We start from the raw sequence: 21846 nt of genomic DNA, 5'->3' as shown, positions 1-21846 counted from the left end.
CTTATTTTGCAGAAGAGGAAACTGAAACTTGGAAAACTGCATTTGCCAGAAGCCTTTTGTTTGTAAGAAACAGAAACCTGGCTCCAAAGGAGTTCACACACAAAGGGTGCTGACTTAGGTGTCCAGAAAGGCTAGTGGCAGATCCAGGCACAGCTGGATCCGGTGATCAGATTCTGTTGCTGGGGCTTCGTTTGTTTTACTCTTCCTGACCAGTGACCGCCTTTCTTCAAGTAGCCGAGAGCCTGATCACCCGCAACCCCAGGCTCCCATCCCCTCCTGTCCCACTGGGTGGAGACCCTTGAGTGGAGGCTTTCTCTCGCCCAGTGTCCACACGTGAAACCCCCGAACCACTCGCCGGTGGCACAGAATAGAAACAGTGAGCACGGTTAGGAAGTGACTCCAATCGCCAGGCAGGAGATGATGTGGTTCTTGACAGGATGGGAGGATCAGGGGCTGTGAAAATCAGTTGGACATGTTTAAATTCAAATAGTTTTGTAAGATTTTTATTTAAATATATTTAAGAATCAGACAAAAATTCTTTACCAGAATTCTTGTTGTAGGGCTTGATGCTGAAAATGTGACTCCTTGTGGTTGTAGCTCTTACTTGACCTTGGAGCTTGGAGATGTTCATTATTACCTCCTCCACTAGTTATAGGGGCCCTGAGAGCCAAAAAATATTTCATTCATTCATTTCCTCAACAAATATTTGTTGGCCCTGCTGTGCACCTGGCTTGAGGAATGGCATCCGGTGAGACTTTGCTGACGTACATACCTCTCCACCCCAGCCTCTGCCCAGAGATTCTGATGCACCCAACTCCCTACTGGAAATAATTTTACAAGTGATGTTAATGATGGACATGTCTTAAATAAGATAACAATGTGTAAGCAGGAAAGAAGTGGAGACTAGTTAAGCTAGAAGGCTGATGGTCACATGGGCAGAATCAGGAGAGTGGGAGGGGGAGGTGGCTTGGGCTGATGACATTAGATTTGGACCTAATTGAGGCATCCATGTGGTGATGCCCTTCCATGCAGTGATGCCCACCAACATGGTGATGCCCATCCACATGGTAATGCCCATCCATGCAGTGATGCCCATCCATGTGGTGATGCCCATCAGCCAGTCAGAGCAACCATCTTGGAAGCCTGGGCAGAGAAGCTCTGCTTGAAGACTTGGGATAAAACTGGTGCATCTAGAGAAGAGCGGACACAAAAGGGAACTCACCCTGGAGGTACATCCAGGGTTGAAGGGCACAGAGAAAGTAGAGCAAATGCGAATGGCAGAGACAAAGGATCAACATCTGAAGAAAGGGGCAAACCAGGGCAGCACAGGACAGCTGAGTCCAGGCAGGAGCATTTCTGGAGGGAAGGACAGATGCAGTGGAAGCACCAAGAGGTCAAAGTCAAGTGGGACCGACAGCAGCAGAGCAGGCAAGTGGGTCTGAGGTGCAGAAAGCCTATGATACCCACAGAGGGTGCTGCTCAGGGGGTGTGACAGGTGGGACAGATGGCAGTTTCATTAAGTCTAAGTCAAAGTAAATAATAATAATAAAAGAGGCAGCTGTGAAAATAAGTCTGATGGATTCGATCATTTCCTGGTAAACAAAGCTTACAACAAGCCCTTGCATTTGTGTGATGTTTGATGACTTCCAGGCACGACGGGCTACGCAATTTACAGGGCCTGGTGCAGAACCAAATGTTGGCCCCTTGTTCAAAAATTAGGAAAAACTTCAAGACGGTGATAGCAGAGCATTAAAACAAGTGTGGGGCCCTATCCGGCTGCACGGTTTGCACGCCCGCTAAGCTGGTCTGCTTCTAAGCAGTTTCCCGCTACTCTTTAATCTCAGAGAGAAATGTCTGAGATGGTCTGAGCAGCCAAGTCATTTGGAGTGGATAGCTTCATCTTCCGAGGCTTGGAACACTCTTCCTATTTGGGGGGTGGAGGAATCCCCCATTGTTTGGAGCCAGGTAGGAGGCATGGTCCCTCGACCACAAAAACCCTCTCCAAGCCCCTAGGCAACCAGCGGACAAAGACGTGATCCAGGCTCAGCCAGTCAGATGCTCCCTCCCCAGATTTTGAGACTTGAGGGACTGATGTGAAGATGCAGGATGCTTAGAGACATGACCCCATGCCAGTGGCAGGATGGAGGGGCTGGGGCAGGGGTGAGGGTCCAGGGGGAACCAGAGGTAGTGACCCATCCAACATTTTCTCACATTTTCTGCCACAGAGCCCTCTCCTATGCTGCCTGTTCTCCAAGTGTAAGTTCAGGGGAGTCTACAAGACCAACCTCAGCTTCAGTAATTCAACAAAAAGACCTGCAGAACCCAGCAAAGCTATCATTCTCACAGTTGTGATTTATTACAGCCAAAGCTCACAGATCAAAATCAGCAACAAGAAGGGCACGGGGAGGGGTCAAGGAGAGGTCCAGGTATGAGCTGCCTCTTGTCCTCTTCCAGTGACATCAGGACAGTGCTTACTTCTCTCAGCCACCACGTGAGACAGAACGCACTGGGTGTTGCCAACCAAGGGCACTCATCCAACCCTTGATGTCCAGAGTTTTTATGGGGGTCAGTCGCACAGACACAAAGCAGATTACACACGTGGCTGACTTTCATATCCAGTCCCTTGGGGCAGCTGATAACTGCTTGGTCCCAGGGCTCCACCACAGATCACATTGTCAGTGCAAATTATTTGGCACAGCCCAAGACCCAGGTAAACAAAGGCACTTCTATCAGGTGGACCATCCCAAGGGCTTGGCGGTTAGCTCCCAGAAGCCAGAGATAAAGGCCACTCTGTAGGAGCGAAGAACAAATCTGACTGCGTATGAGACCTGTTCCTTTGGCTCTAACCCTGTGCTCTGTTTCCTGGGCTCAGTCATGCTGGTTCTGCACCTTTTGTAAAAGACTGTTGCCTAGAGCCTGAAATATACAGTCTACCCATTCTCAAGCTCTGACCTTTAAGGGTATTAACACTTCCCCATTCATATAAAGATAAAAAGTTGCAGAAAAGAAAATAATATTCGTCCTGCTGGAGGTTTGCAGGAACATCATGACCTGACCCACGTGGACAGATGCCAGAGCAAAGGACTCTGGCCCCAAGAAGTCTGCAACAACCAGCCCCAGCCCCTTCCCTTTTCAGGATAAAAGCAGCCTGAATTCTGACTTGGGGAAGATGGTTCTCCGGGACATTAGTCTGCCGTCTTCTTGGGCTGCTGGCTTTGCAAGTAAAGTCTTTTATTCCTTGCTCCAACACCTCATCCCCCATTTATTGGTCTGTCTTGCAGTGAGCAGAACGAGTTTAGATTCAGTAATGACACCTTTCTTTGGGCAAAGTTAATGCCTCCCCCTCCTCCGGCTTCACCAGCCATCTCCCTGGGTGCCCCGAGCCCTTTCTTAGGAAGTCTTCCGAAGTGCCTGGCTGCTGGACCTTCTCCACGCCTCCCAAGGTGGGCACAGGGACACTGTGAGTCCTATTTCCCAAATGGGCAGCTGAGGCCCAGAGAGATGTAGGAACTTCTACAAAGTCACACAGGCTGCTCTAGTGCTTGCGTGTCCTGGGACCTCAGCCAGGGTCATCTTGGCTCCGCCCGGCTGCCAGGGGCTGCCATCCCTCCGAGGGGCAGCAGCTGCGCAGAGAATCAGTCATTGGAAAGGTCAGAAGATTGAGTTCAGCTGAACTTCAGTGCAAATATATCGAGTTCCGAATTTTTTTAAACCCATGTGAGCCTGCTGAAATGAACCATGCAACTTGGCCATCCAACTGGACTCTCGGGAGAATACAGAGGCCGGGTTTGTGGATAAATTTCTGTAGACCATTACAAGTTTCCAAAAATAGTCTTCCTTCTCTGTGTTGGGGAAACCAGGCAGACTTCCTAGGAGACACGTCGATACCAGGGGGCTTCCCCGCAGCCACTAAATGGAAAACAAGCCTTTAAAGCGCTGTTGTGAATTTCCTAAACCACTTGTCCTCCACCCTGAGCTAGAGGTTAAGCCCTTCATGATGCACCCATGTTGTCTCGCAGCCAGGGGACAGTTCTCCCCTAGCCCTACCGCCAGCTGATCCCATCTGCCCCGGGCAGCCTGGGAGAGAGATGATCGCTAAGGTAACCCAAGGCTCCGAGGGCAGGCAGACACAGACACACAGCAGCTGCCACTGCTGGGCACGCAGCCCGTGCCCTGTTCTGGAGGGACTCCCGGGGCCCTCTGCCAGCTGCGGCCTCAGACCCGGTGCGTGCAGGGCTGCCTGGAAAGAGCTGCTCAGAGAGAGACTTCTTTGACTCTGCAGCACTCCTGTTCGGTCATGGAGACCCCAGAACCTCAGGGATCGTCTCTCCAACCGGGGACACTGAGGCCAGGAGTGGAACTGACACTTAGCAGCAGAGCTGGGACTTACACCCAATGGTCCTGACACCTGCTCCTCCTCTGGGGCGATGCCTTGACGCAATGGGCTCTCCAAGACCCCATAGAGAGGGGCTGAACACTGCTGCTGTGGATGGCATTCATTCATTCATTCATTCATTCATTCATTGAGCAGACATTTACTGCATGTCCACTGTATGAGTTTCCCAGGGTGACCATAATAAATTGCCACAAATTTGGTGACTTGAAATACCAGGAGATTATTCTTGTACTGTTCTGGAGGCAAGAAGGCCAAAATCAGGGTGTTGTCAGGGCTGCACTCCCTTTGAAGTCTCTAGGGATGGACCCTTCCCTAGCTCTTCTGGCTTCCAGTGGCTCCAGGCATCCCTTGGCTTGTGGTCACATCCCTCCAAACTCTGCCTCCCTCTTCACATGGCCTTCTTGTCTGTGTCTCCTTTCCTTTTCTTCCCTTGTAAGGACACTTGTCATTGTTTTTAGGGCTCACTTTAATTCAGGATGATGTCATCCTAAGATACTTAATTGTATCAGCAAAGAACTTTCCCCAAATAAGGTCACATACAGTTTCCAGTGGGCACATCTTTTGGTGGGGGGGCGCCCTTCAAGCCACTCCACCTCCCACGTGCTAGACCCTCTTCTGAACCCTAGACGCTGCGGGAGACCTGGCAGACAACGGCGAGCTGAAGGATGCTTATATTCCAGTCGGAAGAGACAAACAACAAACCATAAGTTAATTTAATTTCAGGCAGTCAGAACTGCTCTGAAGCACACTTAGAAAGGGAAAAGGGGCAGAGACTGTCTGGGTAGGGGTGTTCCCTGTAAGATAAAGTGGATGGAGAGCCTTCTTGGAGGACACAGTTGAATGAAGAGGGTTGTGATTGCTTATATCACGTACTTGTGTACAAGTCCCCATCTATCGAAGTTCAGTGGCAATAGACGTGGAAAGAGTCAAAACTTGGAAGTTTGTCTTTAGTAGAACATTCTTTGGAGGACCACAGTGTTTCCTGAAGTCTCATGGCTGCAAATGTAGTATGAAATGAAATGACAGAGCATCAGAACCACAGGCACTGGAATTTGGACTTCCAAGCCAGTTATTTACTGAGCATCACTATGAACCAGGCACTGCATCATCCAGGATGCTAAATGAGACTGGTCTGGTCCACTGAGTTTTCCCGAGTCCCCCAGAACCGAAGACAACGGGTTTCGCACATTCTGAAAAGAAGTGTTAGAACACCCCCCCTCCCCGGGATGCCTGAATCTGCCAAATCCTGTGACCTGGGCTCGCCACCCTCCTCATACATGAGAGAAGACGAGAAATTCGGAGGAGATGGACCAGAGAAGGCTAAAGCACCTACACAGACGTGGAGGATGCTACGGTGCTGCTCCTCCACTTCAGAGGAAAGAGGGGAAGGTGGGCTCACCATCCCAGACCAGAGCGGGTGCAGGAGGAGGAATCTGGGAGGGGTGAGAAGGGCAGCCAGGCCACTCTGGCGTCTGACTTGGTGCTGAGCGTGGCCTGAGCTGCTGCGGTGCGGTCCGGCATGGCCAGACCAGAGGAGAGCAGCGACCCTGCTGCAGGCAGGTGTGGCCTCTGAACTGCCGAGGCCACAGGTAAACGGCACTGCTCTCTGGGAGCCCTCCTGGATACACAAGGGGGAGTGGCAGCCAGGGACCAAGGGGGCCAAGGAAGGAACCAGATTAGAACTTTCCTGGAAAAAATCCTGCTTGCTGCTGGGCAGGGGGACCTGCAGTGTGAAGCCCTGGGGCCAGAGATGAAGAGAAGCTGGGAGAGGTCAGACAAGGAGGGACCTCCCAGGCCAGGAGGCTCCAGGTGGTGATGAGGGTGGTTGTGAGGAGAGGGTGATATCCCTGAGGAGCCCACAGGAGCACCTCACCAAAGACAGAGGAGAAAGAGGGCCATTCGGGATGAATTGCCTCCACCCACCACAAACACGTTGGCATCTGAACCCCCAGGACCTGTGAGTGTGGCTTTTTTTGGGAATGGGGGTTGCAGCTAATGTAACTGGTTAAGGTGAGGTCCCACCGGAGTCAGGTGGGCTCCTACTCCACTGTGACTGGTGTCCTTATAAGCAGAGGGAAGTCTGGACACGGGCACAGAGAGGAGGAGGCCATGTGAAGACGGAGGCACAGTGGCACTGATGCAGCCATGAGCCTAGGAAGTCTGGCGCCAACCGGAGCTGGAGGAAGCCAGTAAGGAGCCTCCCTTGGGGCTTCAGAGGAAGCGTGGCTCTGCCAACATCTTGATTTTGGATTTCTGGCCTCCAGAGGGTGAGAGAATACATTTCTGTTGATGTAAGCCCCTCAGATTGTGGCACGTCACTATGGCAGCCCTAGGAAATTAACGTGAGGACCAACCTTTGAGCATCCACCACCTAGCACATTCCAGTCGTCAGCTATTCCAACAGGAATTCAACAGAACCCCCTTATCTTCGCATCTCCTCTCCCTTTGCCCACCCTTCTCCTCCAGCTCCGGAGGCACCAGCCACAGCAAGGCAGAGGGGGGAGGGGGAGGGAAAATATGCCCCGAAGGACACACCATCGCCCCCCCTCCTGCTGCTGTTCTGCCTGAACTGGGGGAAGAGCGCCGCTTCAGTAGGATATGAGATGATAAAAAGAAGAAGAAAGATGTGGCTTAGACCAGACTGGAGTATTTTCACTATCTGAAAATGACCTGAACAAGCTATGGGATCCATCCACCTATATAATGTGAGATGTTGCCTCCACGAGCCAAGATTGGGCAGGAACTTGCAGGAAACATGCAGGTGGAAGTGACTGATGGGCTCTGACTTGAAATATCCCCCCCCACCCCAAGCCTCAGCAGGAGCCAGAGCGCCTCTCTGAAGACTTGAGTGGTGGCAGGAAGTTTTCCCGGATTCCCTGTCATTCCTTGTTCTTTTCCAAAATGGGAGGAACACTCAGTTCGGCTTCATAGACACCTTCGAGTCCTCTTCTCCAGAGATCAGAACCTAACCTGGAGCCCAGGTCACTGCCGGGAAATGATCCAGATTAAGGAATTGGAAAACACCTGCTCAGGCAACAGCTTTAGCTGGAGGCTGGCCCACGAAGGTCACCTAAGGGCCAGTGCAACATTCTGTGGTTGGGGAAGTGCTTTCAAGAGAGAGGAAAACCCCTTGAGATGGTAGGTGGTGACACAAACACCGGTGTAAATAAAGCAGGGCTTCCTGGTCGAGGGCATGGGTGCTCGAGGCAGACAGACGGTGGGGTCTTTGTTCCCGGCCACCTGTGCAGCCTGGGGTTAGAGGCTTTAGCATCAGGGTTAACCGTAGGAAACAAAATCCTCTAGTGGTTTCCAGGGAAAAAGAGAGTTAGTACAGGGAGTTAGGAGCTTACGAAGTCATCTGCAGGCTGCTGGGGAGCATGGACCGGAGGGGCTCTAGACTGGGTCTCCAGGAGGGTTTGGAGAGGGGTGAGGGTTTGTTGTAACTGGCATGGCATGCCGTACAAGTGGGGCAGTAACTGTTGTGAAGGAAGAAGTGTGTTATTCTCGCAGATCCCTGGAAACAGGAGGCCTTGCTCAGTAGGTAGGGCCACGTGGGGCAGCACCGTGATCCGCTGGAGGCAGAGGGAGTGAGGGGAAAACACGGGCAAGCGCCTTTAGGAAGGTTTCCAGCGGAAGGAGCTTGCTGCAGGGTAAGCTGGCGTGCGACTGGCTGGTGTGAAAAATTTCAGCAGACTCTGGGCCATGGATGCTGTGCCTGGGTGTCTGGTGCCTGGCCTGGGGGTGACGAAGCCAGGTGGGTAGTGGCTCAGAGGGTGAGAGCCTTAGGGGAGGTGGCTGGGGGTGTGGGCTCTGGATTGGTCGGTTTGCACAGGAAACACCTGTGCGCAGCCCAGCCATTGGCTGTCTCTGGGAATTAGCTACCTTGGAGAGGCGGCCCCTCCGGGGTCAGCAAGACCCCAAGGTGTCAAAGCATCAAAAATACAGAATAAAAAGACTTGATTAATACAAGAATGATTTCTTAATTACTGTAGAACTGACTGACTGGATGAGAAATGGCTTCTGCAATTTTCTGGAAGGTGAGGAAACAAGCCACAAGGAAGGCACTGAGGTGAGAGGGTATGTCAGCTGCTTGCAGCGCCAAAGGCGGTAAGTCCTTGGTTCACAGTGACGGCGGTCATTCTTATCCTTGTTTTGAATTCTGTAACGAGGGTGCACAATGACCAAGTCACTACGTTTGCACTCAAAAAGGGAAAAAGTTCCTGTCATTTGTCCACTAATACAATACTCCCAGGAGCACAGTTCAGATCTCACGAGTGTACTTGGCATCACTTAGATGCACCACATGAAACTGAACCTCGGCTTATTGGGGACAAGGGAGTCATTCTGAGCCTCGGCTTTCCATTGAGGGCTTTGGCTTTGCTGGGGGTGATGTGCCCATGAGAGGACCTTAACAAAATCAGTTCCCGCATCTTCCTGAAATATCCCAGGAGCGCTTCCATATGAGCAGTGTTGCCCGCTGCCAACCAGGTAAGCAGCAGTGAGGTAAGCCCCAAACTGGGGTGATGAGGAGGCAAACCCCAAATCCAGCCAGGGAGGGCCAGTCCCTGAAGACATTTCCTGGAGTTGTGGAAACGAAATGAGGGAATGGGTCAGAGGCTGGGGCCTCAGGAGACGCCCGGGGCAGCAGATCACAGCGCCCCCCCAAGTGCCCCCAACAGGCCAATGTTGCCTCTTTCAGTCTGGCTTGCCCCACCCAGTGTCCCAGACTGGAGCCGCACTCCCTGGTGCTGCCGCTCACGGCAGTCCCACCCGGAGGGGTTTTTACTTTTATGGGTTATTTATATAACACGTCCCTCACAATTACAAAAATGATAGTCATTCATCATAAAACAGAGAAATGGATAAAATGTCTTTGAAAAAAAGTCACTACACTGACAAGGATGGTTCTATTGAAAAAGATAACAGCAGGCGCTGTAAGGATGTAGGGCGATTAGCACCCTCATGCCTCGCTGGCGTTTAGTTCAGCTGCTTTGCCAAACAATCTCACAGTTTCTCAAAAGGTTAGAGATGGCCCAGCGATTCCACTCCCAGGGATGTACCCAAGAGACATGACAACATATGTCCACATAAGAGCTTGCCCATGAATGTTCATAGCAGAATTATTCACAGTGGCCAAAAAAAGTGAAATCAACCCAAATGTCCATCAACTGATGAATAAGGAAAATGTGGTCTATCCATACAATGAAGAATATTCATTAAAGCAATAAAAAGGAATGAAGTACTGATACATGCTTCAACATGATGCACCTTGAAAATATTATGCTACGTGAAAGAAGTCACAAAAGACCATACATTGTAAGAAATATCCAGAACTGGCAAATCTAGACAGAAAGTATATTAATGGTTGCCTGAGGCCAGGGTGGATGAGATGCGGAGTGACTACTAATAGGTATGGGGTTTCTTGTGTAGTTACAAAAATGTTCTAAAATTGATTGTGGTAACGGTTGCATGACTCTATAAATATACTCGAAATCATTGAATCCTATTCCTTAAATGGGTAGATTTTATGATATGTGAATTATATCTCAATAAATCTGTTATAAAAATTAGTCATGAAAAATTATGTCTACACAAAAACCTGTCTAGCAGCTTTACTCGTAACTGCCAAAATATGGAAGCAACCAAAACGTCTCACAGTAGGTGAATGGATAAATAAACTGAGTTCCATCCAGATAATGAAATATTATTCAGTGCTAAAAGGAAGTGAGCCATCAAGGCATAGAAAGACCTGAAGGAGAAAACTTCAATGCATTTTACTAAGTGAAATAAACCATTCTGAGAAGGCTGCAGAGTGTATGATTCCAACAATCTGACTTTCTGGAAAAGGCAAGATTATGAAGACAGTAAGAAGATCAGTGGTTGAACCCTCATGAACACTATGGATTTCGGGTAGGCATGATGTGTCCATGTCCATGTGGGCTCATCCATTGCAGCAAATGTACCACTCACTGGGGGAGGTTGATAGTGGGGCAGAGGTTGTGCGGGTCAGGGGCCAGGGTGCATATGGGAACTCAGTTTTGATGTGAACTTAAACTGGCCTTAAAAAACAAGGCCTATCCAAAAAATAAAATCACTTAAAGGAAAAAAATCACTTAGAATCTGATTGAAACAGGAGGGAAGCGGGCAGGGCACTACTGCTGAAGGAATGACACAGTAATTGAGGACAGGACAAACTGGTTAGGACCAAGATGGTGGAAGATTCTACTTCGAGGAGAACTTGAGCCTCATGGCATAACCACAGGTGCCATGACAGTTCCTAGGCTGACCATAAAAGGTCAAGAAGTAGGCAGGGCCCAGTTCATGGAAATCCCTGCCCCCCCCCCCCCGCAAAGAATTGGAATAATCCTCCTACTCATTAGCATATGAAATTACTGAGCCTGTAAAACCCATCAGCTCTGCACCTCTTGGTCGCTCACTCTTGCCTTCTGAGACAGCCTGCACTCTGCCTATGGAGTGTGTATCTCTCTAAATAAATTTGCTTTCATTTTACTATGTCTTGCTCTTAAATTCTTTCCTGCACAAAGCAAGAACCTTTTCTCTGACATGATCACACACACGATCATTCAACAGTTTAAATTATGTAATTGAAGTCTTTGTAAAGACTTTTTATACAGTTTCATGTTCTAGTATTTTCGCATGTTTTTGTTCACTTAGCAATATACTGTAAACATTCTTCTACGTCAGTAAAGATTTTATTACACTTTAAATATCTGTGTGGAAATCCATTATGTAGATGAATGATGATTTATTTAAACATTCCACATTTTAAGGCATCCTTTTAATTTGCATTAGTATAAAGAATACTGGTAAACAGCACACGTTCTTTGAATAGATTCTTAATGACAATAAAACAGTGACTATTTGTTGAGTGCTTAGTAACGGCCAGTGACCGACCAAGTGCTTTACAAATGTCTTGATAAACAAATGCTCAGAGAAACTTGGGAAGCAGGTACCATAATTAATTCCATTTTACAGCTACAGTGTCAGAGGTTTGGAGATATTAAATGACTTGTCCAAAGTGACACAGCTAGTAAACAGCAAAGCTGCAATCAAACTTAGGTTTATCTGATTCCAGAGCTTGAGCTGTTGTTTCTGACGCTTGAACATACTGATTTCATTTCTGTAACTTTTCATTCTTCTGATACCTTCTGTCAAATAGTCCTCCAGAGAATTCATCATAATTTGTAGTTCCCACCAAAAATGCAGGAAAATACTCACGATGCTCATCATCACTGGTTTTACGGTTCTTTGTAAACTGTGTGTTAACTTGAGAGGCAAAAAATGACTTCCTGTTCTTGTTTCCATTTGTAATCTTTAAGTTACTTGAGAGATGGTATATTTTTGTTGATTGGCTCATCCATTGATTTTCTCAAGAATCAACTTTGTATATACATTTTTCCTCTTCCACTGGGCTTTTTCCTTACTGATTTGTTTAGCAATATCCCAGTCGTTACAGAATTTCCAACTGTTTTCACATTTCATGCTTTTTTATTGTAACTTGTCAATTTCCAATATTTTTTAACTGACTTTTATTTTTAGACTTTCAAGGTGTTCCCTTACTAACTCCTCCAAGTCCAAGTACAGGAGCAGTGAAGTTCCACCACGAGCAAGCTGACAACAGCTCGTCAGAGGGCCAGCTCCTGGGATGGTTTAAAACCAGTCTCTGATCTTATTTTCTCTCCAGTCAAATCCAGAGTAAATATCTATGCTCTATGCTCTCTACTGCGAAAGGGCAGAACACACATCAACTACAGGAGGCCAGTATCAAAAGTGCAATTTGGAGCTGAAATTTGGTCTGTAAGACAACAAACATCACAGCAAAGTCCTCCTTGTACATTTGCTAATTAATAAAATTTTTTAAGATATAATTTATGTACCATAAAATCCACCATTTAAAAGTGTAAAATACAGTAGCTTCTATTATATTTACAAGATGGTACAACTATCGAACTTCAGAATGTTACCCCTAAGAGACACTCCATACCCATTAAGGAGTCACACCCTTCCTTCCCCTTCCCCCGAGCCCTGGGAACCAATAATGTAATTTCTGTCTCTACAGATGTGCCAATTCCAGACATTTCATATAAATAGAATCCTACAACACGAGGGCTTTGTGTCTGGTTTCTTGCACTTAGCGTGATGTTTTTAAGGTTCATCTATGTTGTAGCTTCATTTCTTTTTGTAGCCGGATGATATTCCATTGTATGGAATTTTGCTTCTCCATTTAATGTTGATGGACCATATGGTTGTTTCCACTTTTTGGCTATTATGAATCATGCTGCTATGAAAATTCATGTACAAATTTTCATGCAGACATATGTTTTCATTTCTCTTGGGTTTACATCCAGGAGAACGGCTGCATCGTACAGTAACTCTGTTTAACATTTTGGAAAACTGCTCAACTTTTTCACAGCGCCGGCACCATTTCTCATTCCCACCAGCAATATGTGAGGGTTCTAATTTCTCTACATCCCTGCCAACACCTGTTATTTTAAAATTGATTTGTTTTTATTATGGCCATCCTGGTGGGAGAGACTTTTACACTGGATGAACTTTGAATCAGTTTAAACAAAGACAAACATTCTGAGTGGGTCTTTCAGGGAACTACTGCACAGGTCACACAATGATAATTCTTTGGGAATGACGTTTGGAAAGAATTCCAGGTCTGTTCTGCTCCATCCGGTACTGGGAAGGCAGACTGTTATTTTTCAAGGCTACTGCTGAACTAGAGAGTTGGGGGTGGGACTAGAGCAAGTTAAAAACCAGAAATTATATTTTTATGCCGAATTATCTGATTTTTAAAACACCTTTTGATGGTCCCAACTGAAAACACTTGCGGGTCAAAATCAAGTGTGGGCCCAGTCAGGGTCCTTGGACGTAGAGAGGTGGCTTGGGTAGGAATAGAATGGTTTTCAATTGTTCTAAAGCAGGAAAAATGTTTTATCAGATAAAATTTTATTCAGGACCCAGAGTGATCTGGAAAATACTTCACAATCCAAATCCTAGCACCACCCATCAGAACAGACTCCTGTCTTCGCTGTGCCTGGAGTCGCCTTTAGAATGGCCAGATTGCGAGGAGCTGGCAGGGCGTCCAGGAGAGGAGCCCTCCTGGAGCAGCCCCCGGAGGAGAAATGATGCAAGTGCAGCTTCCTTTCAAGTGGGGGTGTCCGCTGAACCCCGCTGTGCCCCAGACCCTCTGCAATGCAGACTCCCTGTGACCCCTTGGGGATCCTCGGTCAGGTCCGCACACCTGACCCCCCTAGACCCTCCCCTGGTCCCTGAATCCCTGCCACTCCCCAGCATCCCTCACCCGAGCCACTCCCCTTCTCTCCTGATCCACTGTACCCCCTGGCCCTGGTATCCCAACTCCCTTGTTCCTGGGCCCCTGCACCCCTGCACCCTCCTCACCTCCTTCAGCAGCCCTGAGCTCTGCAGAGGAGTTAAGACCTCCTGCTGGAGGATAAAGAATGTAGCCGGTGCCTGGGCTTCCCATGATTTGCTCATTGGGGGCTACCACCTCAGCCCACGGATCCTCCCCCGCCCCGCTCTCGATGGCAGGGGTGGGTGGGGCTCCCCGGAGTGGGCGGGGCTCCCTCCACCCCCGCGTCCTTCCCCAAATCCTATTTTAAGGCTCTTCAGTCTTTACTTTGGGAAAAGCAGATGGAGTTGTTTTTGGCGCCAAACTTCTGAGTTCCAGATCCTAGACGGGGGATGGCTCTTGGCCAGGGGGCCTCAAACTTGAACGTGCATGCCCATCACCTGGAGGGCCGTAAAAAGATTGTCGGGCCCCTCTCCCAGAGTTTTGGATTCAGCAGGGCTGGGAAGGGGCCAAGAATCTGCATTTCTAACATGTTCCCAGGTGATGGGATGCAGCTGGTCTGGGGCCAGACTTTGAGGACCACTCATCCGGGCTGTGGGGCCTTGGGGAATGATGGGTGGCACAGCTTAGGTTTGTATAGCGCTTTATCATTTACACACTTAGTTTTAGATGCATTATCTTCTTTGCTCCTCCAAACAACCCTGAGAAGATGATCGAGCCCGATTTACAGATGAGCAGACTGAGGTTTGCAGTGTCACACAGAAGTCCCTGACCCAACACCGCTCAGCCAGCTAGCCCTCCTCGGACTTCCTAGAGGGGTCAACATCCTAGACATCCAACATCACAAGGTCACCACACTCCCTATCCCTTACCTCCTGCTCCTCTGGTGTGGAGGACCGCAGTTGCCTGCTGAAGGGGTCTCTCTGCCTCTGCTTCTCCCTCCTTTCACAGCAGCAGAGAGCACAGAGGTTGAAAGCACGGGTTTTATAGTTAGGGGAGGGGTTTAACTTCCTGCTCTGATAATGTGCTACCTCTGTGATCTTGGGCAAGTTATGTAACACTTTGTTGTTTACAAAGTATGCCTGCGCTTCGGAGATTCTTTTTCTGCAGTTTCAGTGCTGGATCGCCGCAATGAAGCCAGTCCCTCAATAAAGCGAGGCACACATTTTTTGGTTTCCCAGTAAATCTAAAAGTTATGTTTATTTAATATTGTATTCTACTAAGTGTGCAATAGCAGTGTATTAAAAAAAAGATTGTATGCATATGTATGACTGAAACATGATGTATGCTAGAAATTGACACACTGTCAACTGACTGTACCTCAGTAAAAAAATGAAAAAATGTGCATACCTTAATTAAAAAATATTTTATTGCTAGAAAATGCTAACCATCAACTGAGCCTTCAGCAAGTCATAATCTTTTTGGTGAAGGGTTTGAAATATTTTGAGAATTACCAAAATGTGACACAGAGACATGAAGTGAGCAAATACTGTTGGAAAAATGGTGCTGATAGACTCACTTGTTGCACGGCCCAAACCTTCAATTTGTAAAAAATGCAGTATCTGCGAGGCACAATAAAACGATGTATGCCTGCAGTTTTGTTTTTTCATTTGGGTTTTTTTTTTTTTTTCATTTTCCATCTCATTTGATAGTTAGAACAATGCAATTTAAAGCTGCACTTGAGCTCCCCCCATTGCCTACAGGATCAAGTTAAGATTCCTGGTAAGGCATTAAAATCTCTCCAAGATCTAGCCCCTGCTTCCTTCTCCAAGTTCCCCCCAGGACGAAGCTGTTCTTCCTCAAATTCTCAGCGTGATGGTTGGCACCTACTAGGCGCTCAGATACAGATCCCTGTAAAGGAGCAGGACCCTGTGGGGCCTTCCAGGGTCAGACTCCTCCCCCGTATGCTCTGCTGCAGCTCCTCTCTGAAGCACCCGGATAATAGTATCTCATGTGTATTTCCTGAGTTTTTCAGAAGCTTAAAACCATCACTAAAGGGAAGAAATTACTTGATGATCGAGAAGGCGTAGCCCCCAGACCTTCCTCGCCCAGGGGTTGATAGTGTTGACTGCCCTGTTCCCTCCACATCAACCAATCAGAGTTTTTGCATGAGCTGATCATGCACTCTGTGACCCCCTCCCTCATCTGATCTGTAAATATGCTTTGTTGAAACCCTTCAGGGAGTTCGGGGTTTTCTTGGGCATGAGCCACCCCGTCCTCCTTGCTCAACCCTGCAATAAACCTTTCTCTGCTCCAGATTTCGATGTTTCAGTTTGTTTGGCCTCTTGGAGCGGCAGGCACACGAACTTGCCTTCGGTAACATCCCGAGTGGGTGAAGACATGTGCCGGAGCCTTGTCGTGCTCTTTCCTCCTTTGTTCATTTCTGGCTTGCCCTACCTTTCTTTTTTTTTTAAATCCACTTAATTCCAACTCTTTTTCAAAGCTGCCCAAGTGCACATCCTCCACAGTGAGGTGATGCGTCCAATACATTTATTCATTCAATGAATATTCATTGGCCGCATCCATGTGCCGGGAACTGTACAAGATGCTGGGCTGCAGCGTGCCGGGAACTGTACAAGATGCTGGGCTGCAGCGAACACGGCGGAACGTCTGAATGAGACGTTCCGCTGCCACCTGCACTGATGTTTGTGGTAGCACTTACCTCAGCAGGTGGTCCCCCCACCAGACAGCGGACAAACTCTGAGCAGAGAGCACAACTCATTCAGTTCTGTGCTGTGCACGGTGACTGTGCCAGTGACATCTGTCACATCAAGTCCACCAAGCTATTTGTGTTTGTCGTATTTCGCTTATCTAGTTAACCCCCTGACGTTATAGCTATCTCTGACTTTCCCTGGTATTTAGATTTTTATGTAGAATACCTAAAATGAAATGGAAATATGCTTGTTGAAAGTACTTGCAGTTTCAAAAGTAACATATTTTGCAGGGGATTCACTCCTCAAGAGCTTATATACGGTCTTTCCTGATTTAATTCCCTTATAAAGGTGCCAAGTGTACCCTCAAGACCCTCAGTTTCCTCATCTGCCAAAAAGAAGGCTGTTAAAAGGCAAAGTACATTGTGCAGATACCTTCCCTTCTTTTTTAAGGGATGCAGTTGAAACGACTTTCAACCTGCCACGCACGTTGACTTTCTTTTCTTACTGAGACTGGGAAGAGCGAGGTCGTGTTTGCTCAGCGCAGCTGCACCCACTGTTCCTAAGCAAACTTCTCAGAACTGCCAACTCCCTTACCACGTCGATTTCCTTTTTTTAACGACTTCCCCTCTCAACTGTTCACATTCCTCCTTAATCAGATTCAACATAATTTAAACCACCCCAGGTGCCTCGGGCACACTGGGTGCCCGAGTAGCACCCTGCACTGACACAGGGATCGTCTCAGCCGCCACGTGCACAGTACCATTTGCCTCAAACTGGCCCCAGATGATCATGATTTTGCTGCCTTGATACATGAACTTTTATTTCCAAATTTCTGTGCTGTCAGGCTGTACTCACAGTCTACGCTTACTGTATACACAACTTCCTGAGAGACGAGGGGCAAGGCCCACCTGTTCTGTAGAGACGCGAACCAACAGTACTTGGCCACTTGTCAACACTGTGATGTTCAGGTCGTGATGGCCCAGGGTGCTGAAGGTCCGACCGCTGAGTGAGAGGGGCGTGGTCGTTTTATCTTTTTCCTTATAAACAATTAATAGTAAACATCCAAAGAGTATTTTCAGAAGCATGTGTTCAGGGACGTTAGGTCTCACATCCACTTCTTTATGTGAAGCTCCCGAAATAGCCCTCCTAGATTTCCGTGTATGAATGTGGGCTGTGATACAGAACTTGCAGATTCAGTGGCTCAGAGCCGAAGGCATGTAGATCTCTCTCTCGTACAGTCTAACCGGAGTGCTCCAAGTTGATGGACAACTCCACTCGCAAAGGCGTTCTGGGACCCAGGCGGCCCCATGCGTGGATCTGCAAGGCTGGGGTGAGGGCACACCTCCTCTAGGGTCCAACTGGTGGGACGGGGACTGGTGGAGGGGCCTCGTGATGGTATGTACCCTTCAGCTTCCATCTCTTGGTGAGATTAGTCACCTGGCCACATGTCTCAGCAAGAGGGACGAGGGAACGCAGTCCCCAGCCAGGCAGCTGCGAGCCCAGTGACAACTCTGCTTATGCAACAGAAGATGCTGGTGGACAACCAGCAGTATTTAGTGCAAAAGTGTTTTTGTCTTTGTTTTATAGAAGCAGTTGGAAACTGCGATACTAGTGTTTGATTTTAAGCAAATCCAATAGGAAAAAAAGTCAGATTTTTATTAAAAAGTTAAAGAAATATATTTTAAAACGGAAATAAACCCGAGGGGCCTTTGGTCATCAGCCGACTTGCCTCCAGCAGCGGTTAGCTCTGCCTTGTTACTCCCAGTCTCCCCTGGGAGGGAGGGACTTGCTCACTGCTGGTTCCAGCACCTAGAGCAGTTCCTGACACACAGATGACTGACAAACCTCCGTGGATAGATGGGACTGAAACCTATCGAAATGTAGTAACTTTAAGTTATTTTGTGACTTTACATCCTTCTCTGCTGGGTTACCAGAAATGGCAGGAACATTTCTGAAGCTCTAAATATATATAACAAGTTTCTTGCATGTATATGTATAGAGCAGAAAGTCTAAATGCCAGCCAGACTACGAAAGTACAAAGTACAAAGAAAATCTGGACCAGTTCTGAAAGACCCTTGGTATTTATACTTCTATCCCAAAGAAACAGCTAATGAATGTGACTTATGTTGTGCCTTAGGTTTTTTTTTTTAACCAAAGCACTGTCAACTTTGACTCCCAGATGTGGAAAAGCACAGTGTGACATTCAAAACACCTGTAAAATGAAGTACCTTAATTTGCTGAGAGACATTAAATTGCCTATGATCAAGAACAAGCCTATTTTTTTTTAAAGACAAAAATCAAACATTTTGCTCCCATTAAAACCAAAAGAATAATGTGAATTAGTCCTGTCACTTGGAAATGAATTCTTATCAGAGTGGGAAATTTACTCCAGCAAATATAGCAGTAAATATTATTAAAATAAATTCAGTGACCTTTTTAAAAAAGATTACAAAATTGAATTTATTGAGTTTCACACAAGATGCACTTATAAAATTAGTACTGAATGCCATTTTAACAGAAGAAATGAACATCATTCCAAACTCCCAATATATTCTGGGAAAGAAAAAAAAATCTCCCGAAAATGACAGCACAACAGAGTAATTCAAGCTGAATTGGAAGATATACCCAAATCATATTCTTGCTCTGATGAGGGCTATGTTTGGCCAAGTTTTCCCCAGACTATTCCCATTCCTCATGGATACTGTTCCTTATGGTGAAGAGAAGACGGAAAAGAGAATAATTTAAAAATGGGGCTTCACTGACACATACAGAGCAATTTAAAGTCTTTCATTTTTAACTTAAAATACTTCCTGGTTTCACAAAACTGTTTTTGTACAATTTCCTCTTTTTACCCTATGTGAACATTAATCTTCAGATTTCTTCAGCTTTAATGCAAATTAAAATTCACTTTTGTTTTTCAAATGAACAAGCCAAATTAAAGCTTGCTTTGCATTTCATCCAGGAAATAGACAGATCACCTAAACTTAACCTTCTGCACGTTATATGCCGGAAATAATCAGCATGAGAGCTAAACTTCAAAATGGAAACATCAAAGGGAGTAACAGTTAACAGTGACATCTGGATGTCCTGAAATTAGACATCGTAGAATTTTCATAAAAATGCAGAAAGGTTTCTCAAGATAAAATGTGGTGGAAAGTAACTTGTCCTATGATGCAGGCCACAGACTAGTAATTAAGCAGAAATGGAATCTTGATCTCAAATAAAACCAAAAATTATCTTTTAGCTGCTGTTCCCAACATCCACGCACATACACAGACACATGTCCCAAACACTCCATTTACTTCCCCCCAACACAGCTTGCCCATCCCCAGCACATGTGCACAGATGGAAAGCCGAGCACGTTCTCTAAGCCCAAGAGAGATGATGTCCCGTCCACTTAGAATATTGACTTTAAAACTTACTTTGAAAACCCAGTTAATACCTTTGAATTTTGTACACTGACAGCCTGTTCAACACCAAATCCTTTTGACTGTAACAATTTATGAAGCAATTAGTTTTAAAGTGAAACCAGTTAACTATACATTAAAGTTAACACTGCTCTGCTTTTTCAGTATAAAAAGTGCCTTTTATAAAGGGAATTTCTATTTTATCCACTGTAATTAAACAATACACAGCTCATGTTTGGCTGTACAGAGTATGAAACATTTTCTCAGTGATGCATAACCTTCATTACTGAATATTTTTTAAATAAACTGGCTTAAGGTTTTTTTTTCTCCTATAAAATGCTACTATTCATTATGTCTTATTTAAGGTAGCCTTTTATTCTGATTAATTCAGAATATTAATACATCTTCAAAGATTATTCTGGTGGTAAGAACATTTATCTTGACTTAAGTTTATTCTTTTTTTAACGCTTTGGCAGATGAAATGACGTCTGAAAACTGCTTGTGGAAACAGAGTGAGGCTGGCAAGGGAGCGCCGTGGTAAGAGCTTCACAGGTTTCCAGGAATATCCTTATACTAAAGGGACTCAAGGCAAAATCTGATGTTCTGGAAGCACAGACCGACAAAGCAGAAGTGATTCTGAGGCTGCTCCCGTCGGGCCGGGGGTGACTCTGCCACTTCGCCAAGCAGGAGCAACTTTTCCCCGCGTGTCAAGTTTTCCAGAGTCAAGGCCGGAGGTCACTGCTGGCTGGCCCACGTGACCTGACCTTCAGCCGGACCACGTGACTGGAGGAAGGACACTGAGATTTGCTTTCCATTAATAACTTAAGTTTTTAAATAAATATGTAAGTGCCACTTTTAGCATCTGTCCGTCCTGGTATCACGGCATTTGCCACCCCAGGACTCTGCCTCTTTGGCACAAGGAGCCACAGAATTCAGTCAATTCGGTTTCCACAAATTGTGAACCTGTCTATCTCTAACAAATCTTTCTTTGAGGATCTGTGTTTTAGCTCAGAGTTTTCTTGTGTTATGTCCTTCTCATCACCATCTGGCGTCGTCAGAAACTGATCAGAATTGCTTGTCACAAGCAGTGGTACGACATTTTCCTTTTGATGAATAGGCTGGCTGGTGACTGAAGCAGACAGGTTTTCTTCTGTGGAAAAACAGATTCACATAATTAGAGGAGGATTTTCCCCCAACTTAAAATAAACACAAGTTTACCAATATAGTTAAAAAAGGAGTCTATCAGTCACGCTTTTGGATTAGGCGAGTAATAGCCAAACAGCACGCTGCACAAGCACCGCAGTCAGTGAGGAAACTCAGAGGCTGCATTCCCTCTGTCTGTCACCCAGAATTTTACACAGAAGCTATTAATTATGTGGATCATATCGCACAAACAACACCCTTAGCTGTGTAACAAACGCCGTCCTATAAAACCAAGCCCCAGTACGATCGCTGCCAGACCTGAACAGTGAACACTGGCCCCTGCTCTCCCGGAGGCGGAGTCCGGGCTCTCGCTCACGCGCTGACCCGAGCTCCGCGCCCCGCGCCAGGCAGCCTCCCTGCCGTCCTCCGCCTTTGGGCTCACCTTCCTTGAGTCTGTTTTCCACCAAGACTGAGAAATAACCCTTTAAAAATGTCTGCTGGGTCGCGTCACTCCTCTGCTCCAAGCCCTGCAACGACTCCTTCTCATACAGTCAAAGCCAAGGTCCTCACAAGAGCCCGCGGGGCCTGGGTGACTCGGACCCCTGGGCGGCCCCTTCCCTCCACCCTCCCTGCTGTCCCTCGACGTGCCAGGCACGCCCCACCCTGGGCCCGTGCAGGTGCGTGCTGGCCTCTGCCTGGGCGGCTCCTCCCGGGAAGGCTCCGCCATCTCTGCTCGGATGCCCTCTCCTCGGTTGGGGAGTGCCCCCGGTTGCCCCTCCCGCGTCCCCTTTCCCGACCCCCTTTAGCGTTCCCGACAGCACTTCCTGCCACAGCGCACATTCACCCACCCTTTCTGCCCAGCTCCCGGCAGCCGAGCTCCGCCCTTCCCCCAGGCCGCATCCCTGG

The 21846-nt window shown here is 47.2% G+C and overlaps 2 protein-coding genes across 2 annotated transcripts in view; both read right to left on the bottom strand.

Moving 5' to 3' along the window:
- PROM1 (prominin 1) overlaps positions 1-14678 on the bottom strand; it is a 144116-nt gene extending 129438 nt beyond the window's left edge. Inside the window, exon 1 of the mRNA XM_074349990.1 lies at positions 14609-14678. The gene's annotated coding sequence lies outside the window, so the exon portion shown is untranslated. The remainder of the gene's footprint in view (positions 1-14608) is intronic.
- Positions 14679-18823: 4145 nt separating this feature from the next.
- Positions 18824-21846, bottom strand: part of TAPT1 (transmembrane anterior posterior transformation 1) — a 59613-nt gene continuing 56590 nt past the window's right edge. The window contains exon 14 of the mRNA XM_074349985.1: positions 18824-20947. Coding sequence (XP_074206086.1) covers positions 20730-20947 — 218 coding nt within the window. The 3' untranslated portion in view covers positions 18824-20729. The remainder of the gene's footprint in view (positions 20948-21846) is intronic.

This window comes from Camelus bactrianus, chromosome 2 (assembly GCF_048773025.1).
Source record: "Camelus bactrianus isolate YW-2024 breed Bactrian camel chromosome 2, ASM4877302v1, whole genome shotgun sequence".
NCBI lineage: Eukaryota > Metazoa > Chordata > Mammalia > Artiodactyla > Camelidae > Camelus > Camelus bactrianus.
The sequence above is the reverse complement of the archived record's forward strand: the minus strand, read 5'-3'. Positions and strand labels throughout refer to the sequence as shown.